This window comes from Schistocerca piceifrons, chromosome 2, assembly GCF_021461385.2.
Source record: "Schistocerca piceifrons isolate TAMUIC-IGC-003096 chromosome 2, iqSchPice1.1, whole genome shotgun sequence".
Lineage (NCBI taxonomy): Eukaryota > Metazoa > Arthropoda > Insecta > Orthoptera > Acrididae > Schistocerca > Schistocerca piceifrons.
Window position 1 is genome coordinate 119,909,183 of NC_060139.1, and position 19,276 is coordinate 119,928,458.

At 38.9% G+C, this 19,276-nt stretch overlaps 1 protein-coding gene across 2 annotated transcripts in view; it reads right to left on the reverse strand.

Annotated features, from left to right (window-relative positions):
* Window positions 1–19,276, reverse strand: part of LOC124777960 (regulatory-associated protein of mTOR) — a 325,695-nt gene that overhangs the window by 253,780 nt on the left and 52,639 nt on the right. For both annotated transcript variants that reach the window (XM_047253519.1, XM_047253520.1), the window contains one exon: window positions 17,605–17,751. In XM_047253519.1, the coding sequence (XP_047109475.1) occupies window positions 17,605–17,751 (147 nt within the window). The remainder of the gene's footprint in view (window positions 1–17,604; window positions 17,752–19,276) is intronic.

Consider the following 19,276-nt stretch of genomic DNA (forward strand, 5'->3'; position numbering starts at 1 on the left):
TCTTTCAGTGCTCTGTCAAACTCTTCACGCAGTATCATATCTCCCATTTCATCTTCATCTACATCCTCTTCCATTTTCATAATATTGCACTCAAGTACATAAACCCTCTATATACTCCTTCCACCTTTCTACTTTCCCTTCTTTGCTTACAACTGGTTTTCTGTCTGAGCTCTTGATATTCATACAGGTGGTTCTCTTTTCTCCAAAGGTCTCTTTAATTTTTCTACAGGCAGTATCTATCTTACCCCTAGTGAGATAAGCCTCTACATCCTTACATTTGTCCTCTAGCCATCCCTGCTTAGCCATTTTGCGCTTCCTGTCGATCTCATTTTTGAGACATTTGTACTCCATTTTGCGTGTTTCATTTACTCCATTTTTATATTTTCTCCTTTCATCAATTAAATTCAATATATCTTCTGTTTCCCAAAGATTTCTACTAGCCTTCTTTTTTTTTCCTACTTGATCCTCTGCTGCCTTCACTATTTCACCTCTCAAAGCTACCCATTCTTCTTCAACTGTATTTCTTTCCCCCATTCCTGTCAATTGTTCCCTAATGCTCTCTCTGAAACTATATACAACCTCTGGTTCTCTCAGTTTATCCAGAACCCATCTCCTTAAATTCCCACCTTCTAGCAGTTTCTTCAGTTTTAATCTACAGCTAAAAACCAACAGATTGTGGTCAGAGTCCACATCTGCCCCTGGAAATGTCTTACAATTTAAAACTTGGTTCCTAAATCTCTGTCTTACCATTATGTAATCTATCTGAAACCCTCAAGTGTCTCCAGGCTTCTTCCATGTATATAACCTTCTTTCATGATTCTTAAACCACGAGTTAGCTATGATTTAGTTATGCTCTGTGCAAAATTCTACCAGGCCGCTTCCTCTTTCATTCCTTATCCCCATTCCATATTCACCCACTACTTTTCCTTCTCTTCCTTTTTCTACTATCTAATTCCAGTCCCCCATAACTATTAAATTTTCGTCTCCTTTCACTACCTGAATAATTTCTTTTATCTCATCATACATTTCTTCAATCTCTTTGCCATCTGCGGAGCTAGCTGGCATATAAATTTGTACTATTGTGGTAGGTAAGGGCTTTGTGTCTATCTTGGCTACAATAATGTGTTCACTATGCTGTTTGTAGTAGCTTACCCATGTTTTTATTTTTTTATTCATTAGTAAACCTACTCCTGCATTACCCCTATTTGATTTTGTATTTATAACCCTGTAATCACCTGACCAGAAGTCTTGTTTCTCCTGCCACCGAGCTTCACTAATTCCCACTATATCTAACTTTAACCCATCCAGTTCCCATTTTAAATTTTCTAACCTACCTACCTGATTAAGGGATCTGACATTCCATGATTTGATCCATGAACACCAGTTTTCTTTCTCCTGATAGCGATGTCCTCCTGAGTAGTCCCTGCCCGGAGATCCGAATGGGGGACTATTTTATCTCCAGAATATTTTACCCAAGAGTACACCATCATCATTTAACCATACAGTAAAGCTGCATGCCCTTGGGAAAAGTTACAGCTGTAGTTTCCCCTTGCTTTCAGCCATTCGCAGTGTAATGGATCTGGGAGATTGTGAATGTTTTCTTATATTTTTTGTCAGAATTTTTTTATTATAATTTGCCTTATTATATGTTAATTTACTTATATTTTTGAGAGTGAAAGCATATTGATTACTATTAGTAAATGTGTCGAAGAATAGCAAAGAGACTGATTACAAGTGGAAGCTTGTGTGTTGTGTAAAATGTCATTGACGCTGGAGTCGTCTTTGACTATAGTCAGTCGGCAGTTAACTCTTGGTGTGTGTTGACGGTAGAACAATGTGCAGGTCGCCGTCATAAATAATTTTGAATTATGTTACTATTTTTTTTATATAAACTTTAAGAAGAAACTACATTCAAAGAAATGGTATCTGAAGCACCAAAAATGAGGTAAACACATTGAACCAGGTCATTTCTGCAGCCGACAAAGATGCATTGTGGAATCGTACTTCCACTAGACAACTGAAGCCAAGACCAATATCGCCTTGTAAACATCTAACGGAAAAGGTACTGTCACGAAATATGCCAAATTTAAGTAAATAAAAAATAGTGAGCATATTTCAACTTTGTGTCTCCGTCGGGAGACCATATTTCAACTGGGGGCTCAGCCGGGATACCACATTTCAACTGGGGACTGTAGCCGGGATATTGTGTTCACGAGATCTGCAACAGTGCTACGAGGAAGAAAATTTTTGTGTGTTAATACCAGTTTTTTCAGAATGTGTGTTACAGTATTTGTGTTCATCGGGAAGTAAAAGTTTTGGAGAAGTAATGTTTCAGCAAAAAATGTAGTTCACGACAGAAGAAGTAATTTTAAGAATTTTGGTCAACAATCACATGGATGGAAAACGTGGATTTGCAACAGTAGAAGAGTGTTCCAGATAAGTCACGAAACCCTTGTATTTTGTTAAAACAATATTTTTATCTTGTTTTGTATTGTTGTGTATGAATTTTTTTTTTCTTCACAATGACTTATGAGATTTTCGAGAGTATTGTGCCTAAAGTAGAAAGTAGTAATTTAATAGACTTCGAAAATCAGGACAGGTCAAATGAAACAGAAAGAACCGATCAATTTTGTTTAAAAAGTTTTCTTGTAAATTTCACGAAAGAAATTAAACAATCAGTTGACGACAATAAGACTTACTGGGATGAAAAAATTGATAACATTTTGTTGCAAGTCCAAGCAGTCAATACCCAAGTGGGTGATCTTTCGAACAGAGTTGGCAGTGTTGAGGAAAAAAATTGAATCTGTGGAAGCAAAAGTAAATGAAATTGATGCTAAATTGAGCGATGAAATTAATACTGTAAAAAATGAGTTACTGGCAGATACGGAAAGAAATTTAATTGATTTTAATGAGATAAAAGGGGAAATTAAAAATTTGGATGAGAACACAAAAGTTTTAGTAAAAAATGTACAACAAGAAACTGACAATCGTTTGGTTACTCTAGAAAAAAAGTAGAGTGCAATGATTTAGAAAACAAAAAATCTGTCAAAGAACTTAGCGAAAAAATTGAAAGGTTTGACACTGACTTTCAAAGTAAAACTCACAATATCAACGCATGCAATCTTGTATCTAATATTCCAGTGAAGCACTTTTCGGTAGATGGACCCTTACATCCCGTTGATTTTATAAAGTATTGCAAGGATTTTTTTTTTTTTTTTTTTTTTTTTTTTTTTTTTTTTTTTTTCACTCGCCAGATGATATGAAAATTAAATTTGTGAAAAAATTCTTGGAAGGGGAAGCTTTGACTTGGGCAAACCAGATTGTAACTTTGGGGATGACCTTTTCAGAATTTGAATCAAAATTTCTGGAAAATTTTTGGGATGATCTTAAACAAACTAGAATCAAAAGTGAATTTTTGAATGGGAGAAACTATAGAGAATCAGATGGGAACATGAAACAATTTTGCAAAAGTGAACTTCGAAAACTTATTCATTTAACAAAACCTTTCGATGACTTGATCAAAATTGATACCTTAAAGAGAAGATTGCCATCATCAATGCAGTTGAGTTTAGTTCATTGTCCTGATAGTAATGTAGAGCAGTTTCTCAATTATATTGAAAAGTTGGATAGGGTAACAACAAGAACACTTAGTGGGTTTACTCAGAAAGGTAATGGTCAAAATTGGGGAAATGACAACTTTCAAAAAAGGGAACAAAACAATTATCATGGTGTCAGTCAAAATTCACGGGGATATAACAATTTTCAAAAGAAGGACCATAATTTTTATCCAAAACAAGAACAACATTCTCGCGGAAATAATCAACAAAATAGAGAACACTTTAGGGATCAAAATCACAGAAATTTTGCTAGATATCAGTACAACAGAAACTACCAACAATCAGGTAATGTTTGGCATAGGAATGGGAACAGAAACGTTGATCAGAGACATTGGCAGAACCACAATCAGCAGTTCAAGCAGGAACAAGTTGAAATTCAGGAAATAAAAAACAAGTAGACGCCCCCTTGAAGGTCCGCAAGGTTGAGGCAGAAGGTGAGCATGACGAAAGGACCAATGTATGTGACTATCATAAACCCAAACATGACAGTTCCAAACCTAAGCTATCACATGAGGTCATTAGTTGTTACTTATTGAAGAAATTTCAAGAGGAAAATAATGATGATATTGATAAAGATACAATTTTCAGTACACAAGAATATACAGTAGATAAAAGTAATTGTGATTCATTTAATTTAACAGAGTTTTACACTTGGGCAGAAAAGAACAACACTTTGTCAGATGATGTAATTTGTAGTAGTTCAGAGACGTGTGTGAATGAAAGAGAGAATGCATGCTGTGAGAATGAAAATATTGGTGAAAGGGATCTGGTAACTTTAGGAAGGGGAAATTATATTTTGGGGAATAACTTGAATGTGTATGACCTGAATATGTATAATGATAATGATGTTGATGATAAAGTTGATTATGATAGTAATGGTATTGATGATGATGTTGAGGAAAGGTATTTCATTAGTTTAAATAGGGAGTTGGGTATACACATGGTTGAAAATGGATTAAATAGTGAAAATCTTATAGAAATTCCCAGGGATGTTACCAGGATGAATAAGGCTCACAAGCTGGGTGTATGTAATAGTGTGAATTTCGATGTTGTTGGTAAAGAATCTGACTCCACAAATAATGATGACACATGTATAACTTCTAGCCTAAGTGAAACTTTTACAGATACTAATGACACACACACATTTCTTATGAATCTATGGCTGAACAGTGAAACTATTATTTTTGACAAGAACTTTAGAAAGATGCTTATTAATGTATGTGAAACTGTATGTCCTGAGTGGTGGAAAAAGATGAGATATTTTATTTTTGAAAAGCTGAAGGACAAGTACCCCCCCCCCCCCCCCCCAACCGTGAACCATGGACCTTGCCGTTGGTGGGGAGGCTTGCGTGCCTCAGCGATACAGATAGCCGTACCGTAGGTGCAACCACAACGGAGGGGTATCTGTTGAGAGGCCAAACAAACGTGTGGTTCCTGAAGAGGGGCAGCAGCCTCTTCAGTAGTTGCAAGGGCAACAGTCTGGATTATTGACTGATCTGGCCTTGTAACAATAACCAAAACGGCCTTGCTGTGCTGGTACTGCGAACGGCTGAAAGCAAGGGGAAACTACAGCCGTAATTTTTCCCGAGGGCATGCAGCTTTACTGTATGATAAAATGATGATGGCGTCCTCTTGGGGAAAATATTCCGGAGGTAAAATAGTCCCCCATTCGGATCTCCGGGCGGGGACTACTCAAGAGGATGTCGTTATCAGGAGAAAGAAAACTGGCGTTCTACGGATCGGAGCGTGGAATGTCAGATCCCTTAATCGGGCAGGTAGGTTAGAAAATTTAAAAAAGGAAATGGATAGGTTGAAGTTAGATATAGTGGGAATTAGTGAAGTTCGGTGGCAGGAGGAACAAGACTTCTGGTCAGGTGACTACAGGGTTATAAACACAAAATCAAATAGGGGTAATTCAGGAGTAGGTTTAATAATGAATAGGAAAATGGGAATGTGGGTAAGCTACTACAAACAGCATAGTGAACACATTATTGTGGCCAAGATAGATACGAAGCCCACACCTACTACAGTAGTACAAGTTTATATGCCAACTAGCTCTGCAGATGACGAAGAAATTGAAGAAATTTATGATGAAATAAAAGAAATTATTCAGATTGTGAAGGGAGACGAAAATTTAATAGTCATGGGTGATTGGAATTTTGCACAGAGCACAACATAATCATAACTAACACTTGGTTTAAGAATCATGAAAGAAGGTTGTATACATGGAAGAACCCTGGAGATACTAAAAGGTATCAGATAGATTATATAATGGTAAGACAGAGATTTAGGAAGCAGGTTTTAAATTGTAAGACATTTCCAGGGGCACATGTGGACTCTGACCACAATCTATTGGTTATGAACTGTCGATTAAAACTGAAGAAACTGCAAAAAGGTGGGAATTTAAGGAGATGGGACCTGGATATACTGACTAAACCAGAGGTTGTACAGAGTTTCAGGGACAGCATAAGGGAACAATTGACAGGAATGGGGGAAAGAAATACAGTAGAAGAAGAATGGGTAACTTTGAGGGACGAAGTAGCGAAGGCAGCAGAGGATCAAGTAGGTAAAAAGACGAGGGCTAGTAGAAATCCTTGGGTAACAGAAGAAATATTGAATTTAATTGATGAAAGGAGAAAATACAAAAATGCAGTAAATGAAGCAGGCAAAAAGGAATACAAACGTCTCAAAAATGAGATCGACAGGAAATGCAAAATCGCTAAGCAGGGATGGCTATAGGACAAATGTAAGGATGTAGAGGCTTATCTCACTAGGGGTAAGATAGATACTGCCTACAGGAAAATTAAAGAGACCTTTGGAGATAAGAGAACGACTTGTATGAATATCAAGAGCTCAGATGGACACCCAGTTCTAAGCAAAGAAGGGAAAGCAGAAAGGTGGAAGGAGTATATAGAGGGTCTATACAAGGGCGATGTACTTGAGGAGAATATTATGGAAATGGAAGAGGATGTAGATGAAGATGAAATGGGAGATATGATACTGTGTGAAGAGTTTGACAGAGCACTGAAAGACCTGAGTCAAAACAATGCCCCGGGAGTAGACAACATTCCATTGGAACTACTGACGGCCTTGGGAGAGCCAGTCCTGACAAAACTCTACCATCTGGTGAGCAAGATGTATGAAACAGGCGAAATACCCTCAGACTTCAAGAAGAATATAATAATTCCAATCCCAAAGAAAGCAGGTGTTGACAGATGTGAAAATTACCGAACTATCAGTTTAATAAGTCACAGCTGCAAAATACTAACACGAATTCTTTACAGACGAATGGAAAAACTAGTAGAAGCCAACCTCGGGGAAGATCAGTTTGGATTCCGCAGAAACACTGGAACACGTGAGGCAATACTGACCTTACGACTTATCTTAGAAGAAAGATTAAGGACAGGCAAACCTACGTTTCTAGCATTTGTAGACTTAGAGAAAGCTTTTGACAATGTTGACTGGAATACTCTCTTTCAAATTCTGAAGGTGGCAGGGGTAAAATACAGGGAGCGAAAGGCTATTTACAATTTGTACAGAAACCAGATGGCAGTTATAAGAGTCGAGGGACATGAAAGGGAAGCAGTGGTTGGGAAGGGAGTGAGACAGGGTTGTAGCCTCTCCCCGATGTTGTTCAATCTGTATATTGAGCAAGCAGTAAAGGAAACAAAAGAAAAATTCGGAGTAGGTATTAAAATTCATGGAGAAGAAATAAAAACTTTGAGATTCACCGATGACATTGTAATTCTGTCAGAGACAGCAAAGGACTTGGAAGAGCAGTTGAATGGAATGGACAGTGTCTTGAAAGGAGGATATAAGATGAACATCAACAAAAGCAAAACAAGGATAATGGAATGTAGTCTAATTAAGTCGGGTGATTCTGAGGGAATTAGATTAGGAAATGAGGCACTTAAAGTAGTAAAGGAGTTTCGCTATTTGGGGAGCAAAATAACTGATGATGGTCGAAGTAGAGAGGATATAAAATGTAGGCTGGCAATGGCAAGGAAAGCGTTTCTGAAGAAGAGAACTTTGTTAACATCCAGTATTGATTTAAGTGTCAGGAAGTCATTTCTGAAAGTATTCATATGGAGTGTAACCATGTATGGAAGTGAAACATGGACGATAAATAGTTTGGACAAGAAGAGAATAGAAGCTTTCGAAATGTGGTGCTACAGAAGAATGCTGAAGATTAGATGGGTAGATCACATAACTAATGAGGAGGTATTGAATAGAATTGGGGAGAAGAGGAGCTTGTGGTACAACTTGACCAGAAGAAGGGATCGGTTGGCAGGACATGTTCTGAGGCATCAAGGGATCACCAATTTAGTATTGGAGGGCAGTGTGGAGGGTAAAAATCGTATAAGGAGACCAAGAGATGAATACATTAAGCAGATTCAGAAGGATGTAGGTTGCAGTAGGTACTGGGAGATGAAAAAGCTTGCACAGGACAGAGTAGCATGGAGAGCTGCATCAAACCAGTCTCAGGACTGAAGACCACAACAACAACAACAACAACAACAACAACAACAACTACTTCAATAGTATACAATGTGATTTGCATGAAAATTCTTGGCTATTTGAGATAATAGAGAGTACTAATGACAATTTTGTATCTTGGGCAAATTTTATAACTGTGACAAATAATACGTGTAATGATATACCATATGATTCTGAGAAGTATAGGTTTAGTGAAATTGAAAGTGATTTATTACATGAAGATACAGGTTCTGAGAAAAGTGATCAATTTTGCAGTCCTTATATAAAAGTTCAAATTGGGTCATGGATTGGTAAATGTTTATTTGATACATGAAGTGAGATCTCGGGAATATCTGAAAGGTTAAGCAAGAAATTTAAAGTGGGGAAAGACTTTGTTGAAATGCCAGTTGTTGGGGTAAAGATAAAAGGTGCTACTGGGAAGAGCAGTAAATTGGTAAAAAGCCAGGCTTTAGTGACATTTTTAGTTGAAGGCAAGTTGTTCACACATGGATGTTTTGTAATTCAGGAATTTAATGAGGATTTTCTTTTGGGTATGAACTGGATAGTAAAAGTAAATACAGCATTTGATTGGGTTGGAAGAAAACTTTTGATAGAGACTAGTGAAAGGAAATACATTCAGACAAATTTTGTAAACACACTTGGTGATCAGAGTAATGGAAATTTTGACAGTATCAATTTACTAAAAGAAAATAGATTGGAGAATATTGAAACTCATAGATTTGATACTGATGAAGTTGAATTTGGGAATTTAGTAAATTTGAAAATTTCAGAAACACAAAATTTATCTGGGGAGCAAAAACAACAGTTAGAAAATCTGCTGTGGGAATACAGTGATGTTTTCAGTGACATACCTGGTAGGGTAAAGGGATATCAGTGTGAGCTTCAGGTAAAACCTCATGAACCATTTTTCATAAAACCATACAGTACTGCAATATCAAAAAGACCTGCTGTTGAGAAAGAGCTGAAAAAGATGGAAGGATGTAATATAATAGAAAGGAGTATCAGTGCATATAATAATCCTCTAGTAGTAGTTTCGAAAAAAGATGGTGGAGTAAGATTGGTTTTGGACTCTAGACACTTAAACAAAATTTTGTTCATACAGACAGACCATCCCGAAAATATTGATGAGTTACTCTATAAATTTACAGATATAAAATATATGTCAAGTTTGGCTCTAACTTCGGGTTTTCGTCAGGTACCACTTTCGGTTAATTCTAGGAAATATACTGCTTTCTTGTACAATGGTAAGAGTTACCAATATTGTGTTGTGCCATTTGGGTTAAATTCTTCTGTTTCTGAATTTATAAGAGCTTTGGATCATGTACTGGGGCAAGAACTTGCATCTAAACTGATAATTTATGTAGATGACATTTTGGTTACAGGGCAAAATTGGGAGGAACATTTTTCGATTTTGAAGTCAGTTTGTGAAAAACTTAGAAAAGGGGGGATGACACTGAAATTAGAGAAATGTAAATTTGCAGTTTCTGAATTAAAATTTTTGGGTCATGTTGTCACAGACAAGGGAATTTTGGCAGATCCAGAAAAAATTAAAGCAATTTCAGAAATTCCTATTCCTAAGACTAAAAAACAATTAAAGTCGTTCTTTGGGTTATGCGGTTATTACCGAAAACATATAAGTGATCAGAGTCTGAATGCACCATGTTTAAGTCAGATACTTAAGAAAAACACTGTTTGGGTTTGGGATAAAAGTTGTCAGGAAGAATTTGATAAAATTAAGCACGAGTTGAGGAAGCAACACTTATTACACAGACCTGATTTTAATTTACCATTTTGTTTGACCACTGATAGCAGTAATTATGGGCTTGGAGCAGAGTTATTTCAAGAAAGCGTAGAGAATGGAGTTAAGATACATTGTACCATAGCATTTGCAAGCAGAATGTTGCTCAAGCATGAAAAAAATTATACAGTCACAGAGAAGGAACTTTTGACAATTCATTGGGCTTTTACAAAATTTAGAATTTACCTTATTGGACATAAAACCATAGTATTTTCGGATCACAAAGCTTTGAGTCACTTACAAGAGTGTAAATTATACCACAGTAGATTGACCAGATGGGCAATATTTCTGCAACAGTTTGACTTTGTAATCAAACACATAAAAGGTTCTGAGAATGTCGTAGCTGATTCACTTTCAAGGTTACCAACAGGGGGAGAAAAGGAGATTTTTGAACAAGAGGAGGAAAAGCAATTTAAAATTAGATACCTGAAAAGGGTGGAAAATGAGAAAACAATTAGAGCTATGTGTAACAAAATTAGAAAAAATCAAAATTTGGATCAGAGTTGGAAATTAATCAAAGAATGTTTAGGCAAGAAGGGGTATGAGAAACTTAGATTCTGATAACTGGAAACTGTATTGGCCAGAGGCAGATGCTGATCATTTACATACATCAAAGTTTTGGTCATTGTAGGATACAGAAGTGCATTCAAAAGATACAAGAAAATGTTTATTTTTACAATATTGGAAAGAAGTTAAGAAAAGAATTGGCAACCTGTGACAAATGTCAGAGAGTTAAAGTGAGCAATCCGGAAAAACTTTTAGATCTTATCGCAGTGGACTTATATGGAATGTTACCAAAGGTGGTCACTGTTACATATTTGTTATGGTAGATGTATTTTCAAAATTAATTAAACTATATCCAGTGAAAAAAGCTACTAGCCATGAAATTATAATAAAAATTGAAAGAGATTATTTCGCACAGGTGGGTAAACCAAAAGCTATATTATCAGATAATGGTCCACAGTTCACCTCTAAAATTTGGAAAAAGTTTATTGAAAGATCAAAATTGAAGCATATACTTATATCTGTTTATTCTCCATCCACCAATCCTGCAGAAAGATATATGAGGGAAATTGGGAGACTTTGTAGAACCTACTGTAGCCATAAACATCCAACCTGGATTGAGCACATTCGAAATTTTGAAGATATTATGAATAGCCTACAACATAGTTCCACAGGATTTTCACCGTATGAGATTATGTTTAATATTAGACCTCCAAATCGTATATCAGAACTTATTGAATTTCCTAAATGTGCACCTGTAACTATGCAAGAGAGAGAAGATATTGTCAGGGAAACTATGACGAAACAAGGGGAAAAAGAGGAATAAAAGACATAACAATAGGGTAAAATTAACCACTTTCAAAATTGGGGATCTTGTTCTGGTCAAATCTCATGAAAAATCAAAAATGTTAACTTCAGAAATTAAAAAATTCTTTGATATCTATATTGGGCCTTTTGAAGTCATAGAAAATCCACACCCTAATGCGTATCGTTTGGTGTATCCTAAGTCAAAGAAATTATTTGGTCTCAGGAATGTTGTCTCTTTGAAACTATATAAACAGAAATCATAATTTCAAAATTTAAATAACCTATTATCATCTAAAACAAAAGTCCTCCACTGGAATATGCTTGTTAGAACAAAACTACCTGTACAACCAAGTATGTATACACTCCTGGAAATGGAAAAAAGAACACATTGACACCGGTGTGTCAGACCCACCATACTTGCTCCGGACACTGCAAGAGGGCTGTACAAGCAATGATCACACGCACGGCACAACGGACACACCAGGAACCACGGTGTTGGCCGTCGAATGGCGCTAGCTGCGCAGCATTTGTGCACCGCCGCCGTCAGTGTCAGCCAGTTTGCCGTGGCATACGGAGCTCCATCGCAGTCTTTAATACTGGTAGCATGCCGCGACAGCGTGGACGTGAACCGTATGTGCAGTTGACGGACGTTGGGAGAGGGCGTATAGTAGGCATGCGGGAGGCCGGGTGGACGTACCGCCGAATTGCTCAACACGTGGGGCGTGAGGTCTCCACAGTATATGGATGTTGTCGCCAGTGGTCGGCGGAAGGTGCACGTGCCCGTCGACCTGGGACCGGACCGCAGCGACGCACGGATGCACGCCAAGACCGTAGGATCCTTCGCAGTGCCGTAGGGGACCGCACCGCCACTTCCCAGCAAATTAGGGACACTGTTGCTCCTGGGGTATCGGCGAGGACCATTCGCAACCGTCTCCATGAAGCTGGGCTACGGTCCCGCACACCGTTAGGCCGTCTTCCGCTCACGCCCCAACATCGTGCAGCCCGCCTCCAGTGGTGTCGCGACAGGCGTGAATGGAGGGACGAATGGAGACGTGTCATCTTCAGCGATGAGAGTCGCTTCTGCCTTGGTGCCAATGATGGTCGTATGCGTGTTTGGCGCCATGCAGGTGAGCGCCACAATCAGGACTGCATACGACCGAGGCACACAGGGCCAACACCCGGCATCATGGTGTGGGGAGCGATCTCCTACACTGGCCGTACACCACTGGTGATCGTCGAGGGGACACTGAATAGTGCACGGTACATCCAAACCGCCATCGAACCCATCGTTCTACCATTCCTAGACCGGCAAGGGAACTTGCTGTTCCAACAGGACAATGCACGTCCGCATGTATCCCGTGCCACCCAACGTGCTCTAGAAGGTGTAAGTCAACTACCCGGGCCAGCAAGATCTCCGGATCTGTCCCCCATTGAGCATGTTTGGGACTGGATGAAGCGTCGTCTCACGCGGTCTGCACGTCCAGCACGAACGCTGGTCCAACTGAGGCGCCAGGTGGAAATGGCATGGCAAGCCGTTCCACAGGACTACATCCAGCATCTCTACGATCGTCTCCATGGGAGAACAGCAGCCTGCATTGCTGCGAAAGGTGGATATACACTGTACTAGTGCCGACATTGTGCATGCTCTGTTGCCTGTGTCTATGTGCCTGTGGTTCTGTCAGTGTGACCATGTGATGTATCTGACCCCAGGAATGTGTCAATAAAGTTTCCCCTTCCTGGGACAATGAATTCACGGTGTTCTTATTTCAATTTCCAGGAGTGTATTTGCACGTATAAATTAATAATTTGAAGTCATGTGTTAATTGAAACTGATGAAAAAACACTGTTGTAACAAAGAATGAGAGAAAGATTTATTTTTACTTTTTTACAAAAAAAAAGTCTCCCTAGTGAGCATTTCTGAATTTTTCTAATTTTTGGAAGCTAAGTCTTTCCTGTGGGTGAAGGCACGCATGTGAGGACATGCATGCAAAGGTATAAGTTTCAAAACCAATTTTAGATAAAGCCTCATGATATATGAGCAATTTATTGTTCTTTATACTGATCTGGGGAGCGAAATTACTCTTCACAAGAATGTGACTTGTAGTAATATTGTAGTAGAGAGGCATGTGTACATAAATAATTGCAAAAATTTAGATAATACTGATGTATCTTTAGCTGTACAAAAAAAAAAAAGAAAAAAGAAAACCATAAGCAAAAAAAATACAAAATAAAAAAAACATGAGTAAAAAAAATTTTAAAAAGAAAATCATAAGCAAAAAAAATATACAAAAAAAACCATGAGTAAAAAAAAATTTTAAAAATCAGAAGTTATATATATATATATATACACACACACACACACACACACACACACACACACACAGGGCTATTACAAATGATTGAAGCGATTTCATAAATTCACTGTAGTTCCATTCATTGACATATGGTCACGAAACACTACAGATACGTAGAAAAACTCAAAGTTATGTTCGGCTGAAGCCGCTCTTCAGGTTTCTGCCGCCAGAGCGCTCGAGAGCGCAGTGAGACAAAATGGCAACAGGAGCCGAGAAAGCGTATGTCGTGCTTGAAATGCACTCACATCAGTCAGTCATAACAGTGCAACGACACTTCAGGACGAAGTTCAACAAAGATCCACCAACTGCTAACTCCATTCGGCGATGGTATGCGCAGTCTAAAGCTTCTGGAGGCCTCTGTAACGGGAAATCAACGGGTCGGCCTGCAGTGAGCGAAGAAACGGTTGAACGCGTGCGGGCAAGTTTCACACGTAGCCCGCGGAAGTCGACGAATAAAGCAAGCAGGGAGCTAAACGTACCACAGTCAACGGTTTGGAAAATCTTACGGAAAAGGCTAAAGCAGAAGCCTTACCGTTTGCAATTGCTACAAGCCCTGACACCCGATGACAAAGTCAAACGCTTTGAATTTTCGGCGCGGTTGCAACAGCTCATGGAAGAGGATGCGTTCAGTGCGAAACTTGTTTTCAGTGATGAAGCAACATTTCTTGTTAATGGTGAAGTGAACAGACACAACGTGCGAATCTGGGCGGTAGAGAATCCTCACGCATTCGTGCAGCAAATTCGCAATTCACCAAAAGTTAACGTGTTTTGTGCAATCTCACGGTTTAAAGTTTACCGCCCCTTTTTCTTCTGCGAAAAAAACGTTACAGGATACGTGTATCTGGACATGCTGGAAAATTGGCTCATGCCACAACTGGAGACCGACAGCGCCGACTTCATCTTTCAACAGGATGGTGCTCCACTGCACTTCCATCACGATGTTCGGCATTTCTTAAACAGGAGATTGGAAAACCGATGGATCGGTCGTGGTGGAGATCATGATCAGCAATTCATGTCATGGCCTCCACACTCTCCCAACGTAACCCCATGCGATTTCTTTCTGTGGGGTTATGTGAAAGATTCAGTGTTTAAACCACCTCTACCAAGAAACATGCCAGAACTGCGAGCTCGCATCAACGATGCTTTCGAACTCATTGATGGGGACATGCTGCGCTGAGTGCGGGAGGAACTTGATTATCGGCTTGATGTCTGCCGAATCACTAAAGGGGCACATATCGAACATTTGTGAATGCCTAAAAAAACTTTATGAGTTTTTGTATGTGTGTGCAAAGCATTGTGAAAATATCTCAAATAATAAAGTTATTGTAGACCTGTGAAATCGCTTCAATTTTTATATATATATATATATATATATATATATATATATATATATATATATATAAGGAGTCATTCCAATCCCGGGAGCGGAAAGACTTACCTTGGGTCTTTAAATATGTCTGCTTGTGTCTGTATGTGTGGATGGATATGTGCGTGTGTGCGAGTGTATACCTGTCCTTTTTTCCCCCAAGGTAAGTCTTTCCGCTCCCGGGATTGGAATGACTCCTTACCCTCTCCTTTAAAACCCACTTCCTTTCGTCTTCCCCTCTCCTTCCCTCTTTCCTGATGAGGCAACAGTTTGTTGCGAAAGCTTGAATTTTGTGTGTGTGTTTGTGTGTCTATCGACCTGCCAGCGCTTTTGTTCGGTAAGTCACCTCATCTTTGTTTTTATATATAATTTTTCCCACGTGGAATGTTTCCTTCCATTATATATATATATATATAGAGGGAAACATTCCACGTGGGAAAAATATATCTAAAAACAAAGATGATGTGACTTACCAAACGAAAGCGCTGGCACGTCGATAGACACACAAACAAACACAAACATACACACAAAATTCAAGCTTTCGCAACAAACTGTTGCCTCATCAGGAAAGAGGGAAGGAGAGGGAAAGACGAAAGGATGTGGGTTTTAAGGGAGAGGGTAAGGAGTCATTCCTTTTTTTTTATATATATATATATATATATATATATATATATATATATATATATATATATATATATATATATATATATATATATATATAAGGCAAATATATAGAAAAAAAAACACTACACTACATATGTCCAGTATCATTTTTACTGTACAATATGTAAGCATAATGAAATTAACATTAATATAAAAAAAATTTAAATCTTATTCTAGGAAATGAGTTTTACCTTTCTATTATTTTCAATCTGTATGCTGTATGTTAGAATATTTCTCATGTATGTTTTATACCGTGTATATTTGTCATGTCAAATAATTTCTTTACTTGAATTTTTTGTGTATGAGATTGATGGGGAAGAATCATTGCAACAACAGCCAGTAACAAATCCACAGATTCAAAGAGTCCAAATTTGGAAGAGGTTATCAGACTGCATCATTAATGTACTAATTGTGTAATACAGATCCATTACTGAGAGTGGTCGGGATTTTGTTGTATATGTCCATAACAGCAAAAGCCCTGGGGAGCAGTTGTAATAAGATGCATTGTGGAATCATACTTCCACTAGACAACTGAAGCCAAGACCAATATCGCCTTGTAAACATCTAATGGAAAAGGTACTGTCACGAAATATGCCAAATTTAAGTAAATAAAAAATAGTGAGCATATTTCAACTTTGTGTCTCTGTCGGGAGACCATATTTCAGCAGTACCATCACAGCATGGCCGTTTGGGTTAATGCTACAAGGCCAGATCAGTCAATCATCCAGAACGTTGGCCCTGCAACTACTGAAAAGGCTACTGCCCCTCTTCAGGAACTACACGTTTGTCTGGCCTCTCAACAGATACCCCTCCGTTGTGGTTGCATCTGCGGTACGGCTATCTGTATCGCTGAGGCATGCAAGCCTCCCCACCAAGGGCAAGGTCCATGATTCATGGTTCCCACCTACACATTTCAAACTGAGAAATGCTTGGATCAGCGGAGGTGACTCAGGTTGAACCAGGTTATAAAGCAGTGGCTGAAACCAACCACATCAAATAGAACAGCATGCTATGCAATTTGTAGTTGTCATTCATGCGGGTGGATACCTCATGCAGGGTCACAACCACATAAAGCACTATGCAATTGTTACAGTGAATTTGGTATAGATGTGACTGATTTCAGAAATGGGTTTGTCTTTGATAGACTCGGTAATGGGAGCTGAGTCTTGAGGAGAAGATGATGAGTGTAGTTACAGAACGATCTTGCACTTCAATCGTCAACTGGTGTTTTATGATTATAATATTTTTGTGCATCTGGCAACTGTCACAAAAAACGTCTGGTTATATTACTCAATACTAGCTGAAAGAATGGAATTACATTCTCCAACAACTGCCTATCATCTTGTCCTGAAATGAGGGGTATTTTCTCCACTATATTTTCTATCCCTTTCAAAGTGGTATTCTACTGCCTTTTCAACCTATGCAACATCAATGTCTTTTCTTACAAGCCTCAACCATTCACTAGTCTGTATACTTCATTCACACCAACCACTGCCCCATTTTATGTCTACCTCTCCCTTCCCATTCAGTCTTTTGCTCCCTGTTAAATTCCTAATTCATTCTGTGTAACCCATCCTTACCTCTTTCTACTCTGGATTCTCCACATTCCACCTGTAATTTTTTTCCCCTTTCTGTTCCACACTGTGGGATTATAGTCATTCCTGAAGGTAGGTACATTTTACACCCTGGCATGATATATCTTAACTCTCACTCCCTTCTCATTCCTCCCTTTCCCAACATTATGCCCAGCAGTTTCCCTATAATACATGGCTTTTATGATATAAAGCAAATCTGGAGAGGAACTGGCTACATGACTAGCCCATGCTAAATATTTACCTTCACCTCACCACTTTAACTTCCTAAAACTGCACTTGCAGCAGTAAGGGCGCAGTAATTCTGGGAATGAGACAGAAAGACTGCTTCACTTTATCAGAGAGCTGTACTAGCAACAGTATTTTTCAGTAAACTGAATTAAAAAATAATGTGGAGTCAACTTACCTTGTATTCCTTTTCATGCTGATCAGCAAACTGTTTAAACGAGTCAACTATGATTCCTGCATTTGAGCAATCATAGATGTAAATAGATGGTGCTCCCATCCATGTCTGAAGATCATAAACTGACAGAGGAATGTACTGAGTATAGGTCTGAAAACATAGAAACCTTGTATGAGCTGCATAAAAAGCATATCATAGACTTTGTAAACAGTATTACATACGCAAGCTTTTGGAACCAGTTGCTCCTTCTTCTGGCAGAAGGGATGAATGGGAAGGAAGAGGGGTGAAGAAAAAGTACTGGTGAGGTTTAGGAAAAGGGATAGAGTTTCGGAAAGTCACCCCGAAACCTGTGTCAGGCTAGACTTACTGGATGGGTGAGAAGGAAAGATAGATTGTTGTGGACTGCACAGGGCGAGATTTGAAAACTTTGGAGCTTAAAGGTGGAAGAAAGGGTAACATGCAAGACAGAGATTACTGCTAAAATATCATGTATGAGTTAACAAGAGTGAAAAGCTAAGGGCACTGTATGTGTCAGAGGTGGAAGAGGGATGACAAAAAACACACAGGTCAGAAAACGAAGGATGTAGAAAACTAAAACTGTATGAAGAAAGAAATTGTAACTGTGAAGAAATACTGAGACCAAAGAAATTAACATAAATTAAGGCTAGGTGGGTGGTGAGAACCAAAGACACATTTTAATGCCAGTTCTCACCTGCAGAGTTTTAAGACACAGGTTTCGGGGGGAAGAATCTAGATTGCATGAGTGGTGAAACAGGCACCAAGGTCATGACTGTCATGTTGTGGAGCATGCTCTGCAACAGAATATTTTGTGTTGCCAGTACACACCCTCTGCCTGTACCTGTTCATTCTAACTGATAATTTGTTGGTAGTCATGCTGACGTAAAAGGCCAATCAATGTTTACATAACAGGTAGTGGCAGGAGGGTGCATAGGGCAGGTCTTTCACTGAAGACAGGGACAGAGGTAGGAGCCATAGGGTAGGGAGATGGGTGCAGAAGGAGCATAGGGTCTGACATGGACACTGTGGAGATCAGGAGGGTGATAAAAAGCCATTCTAGGTGCGGTGGGCAAAACCTCAGACAGAATGGACCTCATTTAAGGACATGATTTTAGGAAGTCATGGCCTTGTCAGATGTTTAATACATTGCAGCAGGATAATGCTGGGTGACAAGTGGTGTACTTGTAAGCTGTTTTTTGGAGGGATCAGCAGTACCAGGATTGGATGTGATAACACAGGAATCCATTTTTGAACTAGGCTGGTGGGGTAATCATGTCCAGTGAAGGCTGAGGTGAGAACGGTGGTGTATTGCTGAAAAGAGTCTGCATCTGAACAAATATGTTCGCCTCAAATATCAAGGCTTTATGGGAGGGAATATTTGACATAGAAAGGATGGCAATCATCAAAATGTAAGTACTCTTGTTGGTTAGTAGGTTTAGTGTGGATGGAATCATGTAACTGGTCTTCTGTGAGGATGAGATCAACATCAAGGAAAGTGGCATGGGATTCAGAACAAGACCATGTGAAATTTAGTTGGGAGAATGTATTTAGAGATTCCAGGAATTTTAACATGTCAGCCTCTCCGTGAGTCCATATGGCAAAGATGTCATCAACATATCTAAACCTAACCAGCAGGTGAAGGCTTATGGATCTCAGG